We start from the raw sequence: 4,269 nt of genomic DNA, 5'->3' as shown, positions 1-4,269 counted from the left end.
TTATTAATGTTTAATATTGTGTTTACAATATTGTTGTTGTTATAATATTTCTTTTATTGATAGTTACTTTAATAATTTTTATATTTAATTCTTTGTTGGTTCCTCTTGTTTATATTTTATTCGAGTCATAGTTCTGTGGCTGATAATTTAAAAAACAATATATTGAAATTTATAAGAAGTTGTATAGTATTGAGTTCTGTATTGTATAATTTATTTTATTATTTTCATTTACTGAAATTAATACTAATTACTACTTATATATATACTCCCCCCCCCCCCCCCAACTAATATTCCTAACTACGCCCATGACAAAATATATATAATTTGTCATGGCTACGCCACTGCTATCTAATATTACTTATTATTATAATAATAATTATATCTTATTATTATATACAAGCAAATTTTTACTAAATTTTAATTAATTTTATTTGTGTATAACTTATTTTGCATTATATGTTTTTGTATAACATATTAATATGTGTGATGCGAGTATGTGACATGAAATACCCGCCAAATGATATATTTGAAATTTTGTATCACATTAATTATCGTATTGTATTATGATAACACAACAGAGTCCACCACAGATATATCTAAAATATATATATTCAAATAATAACGTTATTTATCAAGTCTTATTCATTACCCTTACCTTATAAGTCCTTTGAAAATTTTGATTAAAACTACTTAGCAAAAAATACAGAATAATATACACTCATTAAGTAAATATTTTGATGATATTATTGTTTAAACAACCTTATTTAACTGGCTAATAACAAATATTAGGAACATGGCAACCTTATTTAAGTGAATTCAATTATTTAGCTAGCCGTTAAAATAAAAATGGACATAAACAAATCTTGTTACATTACAGTAAGTTGTATAGAAATTTTCGAGTGAAAACAATAATAATTAATAACTATTCTTATGTTATAGATTGAAGAAGATATCGAAATAAAGAATAAAAAAAAAATGTACTCGTATACAGAAATACGGAATTTAATGTTACTTTCAATTGTAGTATTATCATTAATAACAATAATACTATATATTATCCAATTAGAAGATCGTAAATATCAACAGATGCCGGTAAGTCACAACTGAAAATGTATTTCGTACGTCTGTAAGACAAACTTCCAGGCCCGTAGCAGTTGCACATACATTTAAGGGTGTTTTAATTATTGTCGTATATGGACTTTTCAATCCATATAAATCTACCTTTGATTAAGTAACAAAAAGACCTTGAATTAAACGGTTTTAGTTTTGTTATCAACGGTAGATAGAAATGCGAAATATAGTACCTTTGTCCTCAACAATCATAAATTAATCGATTTCAGATCCGAATCATACGTACAAGGTGACACCAAATATAAGCAACGACGTAATAACTTAAAACCCTTTATTTAAACTACTTAAACATACACACATAGCAAAAACTGTTTTCTTTTCTCCTTCTGTATTTATAGTAAAATAAATTGCCTCCCCGGTTGAACCTCTCCGTTTTAAATTAGTAAAATACGAGAAAATCTAATATTAAATGTTTTTTTTTTTTTTTTTATAGGGATGGAAAGACGAAGGCCGTAACTCAAGTAATATTGAGTCCAACGGAGGAAGTCTGAATCATCTTTTAACAATCATACAAAAATCTATCTCGACAGACCCCGGCCCCTCAGCAATAAAAAATAGCTACAATCTAATAATTAATAATAATTATTACAACGGTACATAGTTTACAACACCCAGCCATGAATTTTAATAAACGTTTAATAAACTGATTTTTGCACACTGGGGCTTCTATTCGTTTCAGCCATGAATACGAGTATTATTATTATTATTATTATTATTATTATGATTATGATTAATCGTGGACTTTGTTGAATTTATTATGTTATTTTTTATTTCTGGTGTACGGGGTCTGTCGAAATAAATTTTTGTAATTTTTGTAATTTTTAGAAGATGCGTCAGTCCCTTCGGTGGACTGAATTTATGTGTTGTTTGTTTCAATAACCAATACATGGGCGTGCGCAGAGTTTTCATAACTGAACAAAGGTTAATGCGACAAAGTTGTCAAATGTTTTGAAAGAATTCCTTGGATTGGGAATCAATTGTTTGTCGCATTAACCTTTGTTCAGTTATGAAAACTCTGCGCACGCCCATGTATTGGTTATTGAAACAAACAACACATAAATTCAGTCCACCGAAGGAGGACTGACGCATCTTCTAAAAATTACAAAAATTACAAAAATTTATTTCGACAGACCCCGTACACCAGAAATAAAAAATAACATAATAAATTCAACAAAGTCCACGATTAATCATAATCATAATAATAATAATAATAATAATAATAATACTCGTATTCATGGCTGAAACGAATAGAAGCCCCAGTGTGCAAAAATCAGTTTATTAAACGTTTATTAAATGTTTGAGTCTCCACGATAAACCGTGGATATCGTATTTAGAAGTGGTTTACTTGTAAGCATAATATACATTTATTAGACATGGATTTCTAAACGTTTATTAAACTTTGAATACCTGTTTAATAACCATGTCTAATATACAGTTGATCAACATTGAACATCTATATAATAACCATGTATAAAATATGTTTAATCAACACTGAATATCTGTATTATATCCATGTATAAAATATATTTAATAAACATTGAATATCTGTATTATATCCATGTATAAAATATATTTAATCAACATTGAATATCTGTATATTAACTATATATAAAATATGTTTAATAAACATTCAATAAATGTTATAATGTCATTTTATAGTGTCAATTCTTGAGTTTTGATTAATTTTCTTTAAGAAGTTTTTAAATTTTGCTATATAAAGAAAAAAAATAATGAAAATACCTTTAGTACCTTTTATTAATTATTTATTATTAACATGATAATATATAAAACAAATAAAAATAACAATTAACCAGTCTTCGGTGTAAATATTAAATAGTTTTCATCACATTAAGTTAATATTAATAACATGATAATATATAAAATAAAAATAACAACTAACCAGTCTTAGGTGTAAATATTATATATAGTTTTCCATCACATAAAGTTAATATTAATAATATATAAAATAAAAAATAACTAGATAGTCTTAGGTTAGGTTAGTAGATATACTTAATATACATAATATGAATTAAATGATTAGTTAGCCCCACGGTTATTGGCTTGACGCAGCCAGAGTCCTAAGAAATTCAAATAATCAACTTCGGTTGTACCCTGTAAGGAATAAACTACATCTGAAAAATGAAAAAGTAAATAATTATTATACCGTAAAATACACAACCTTAACTTTAACCTAATAACTAATATTAGTGGTATATATAGAAATTGTTTTCACTATGGGCCAATTTACCACTAAAGTTATAGCATATCAACTAGAAATTATTGAAGAGACCAGGTGGTTATAATGTATAGATGTAAATTTTTATCATTATATATTATAAATATTATGTAAAATTATTTATTATTTTAAATATTGACAGTTGCATTTATATTAGTTAGTATTTAGCATAACAAAAAATATAGGCATTTCAGCAAAATACGAGCTTTGGTACGGTTAGCGCATCCCACCCTTCCCAGCTATAGGTTCATGGTTCGCCTACTTTAATTGGCCGTTAAATTATTTAATTATTATTATATTATATATTTACCTATTTTTTTTGTCATGGTATTTAGTACATTACAATAATCTAACATTATCCTGGTTACTCCCTCAAAAATAGAGAACAGTGAACGAAAATCCTTTACATAAAGACAAAATTATGTCCTTAAAAGTATGGACAGGTCACAGGGTACAGTTATGTGAAATATAGTACCTATATGTATACATAAAATGTTTTAATTGAACCTGAAATTTCAGTATGGGTCCTAGCTATATAAAGAACACTCTTTTCCTATACATTACTGTCTCTTAAGAGACACACTTAATAATTATTTAACATTATTGAGTATACATATATTTATTTTCTAATATAGGTAAAAATATTTAATAAGTAAAATATATCAACTCACTCTGTATTATTTGGGATATTTTATATTTTCCAAATGCATTCTTATTCCCTTTTCCAGTAATATTAAAAGTTGTAACGAGACAAAACGGAGTGCCAAGTACAAGTGGTACACTCTCGTGTCTCATTACCGCACTACTGCAATATGCCGCCGCCGCGCACGCCCGTAACGTGATCTCCGCCGAGCGCATATAATCTAGTACCTAATCGCAACATAGATGGCGCGGAGGAGCAC

General features: G+C 27.2%; 1 protein-coding gene across 1 annotated transcript; it reads left to right on the top strand.

Moving 5' to 3' along the window:
- The first annotated feature begins 274 nt into the window (after positions 1–274).
- LOC126555924 (uncharacterized) lies at positions 275–1,958 on the top strand. Its single transcript, XM_050211011.1, has 3 exons — positions 275–876; positions 940–1,092; positions 1,565–1,958. Exons 1-3 carry the CDS (start codon positions 847–849, stop codon positions 1,730–1,732), a joined length of 351 nt encoding a protein of 116 aa, XP_050066968.1. The 5' UTR covers positions 275–846; the 3' UTR covers positions 1,733–1,958.
- Positions 1,959–4,269: the final 2,311 nt, after the last annotated feature.

The sequence above is a fragment of the Aphis gossypii genome, chromosome 1 (genome assembly GCF_020184175.1).
Source record: "Aphis gossypii isolate Hap1 chromosome 1, ASM2018417v2, whole genome shotgun sequence".
Classification (NCBI taxonomy): Eukaryota; Metazoa; Arthropoda; class Insecta; order Hemiptera; family Aphididae; genus Aphis; species Aphis gossypii.
Note: the sequence above shows the minus strand (reverse complement) of the source record. Positions and strands in the feature narration are given on the sequence as shown.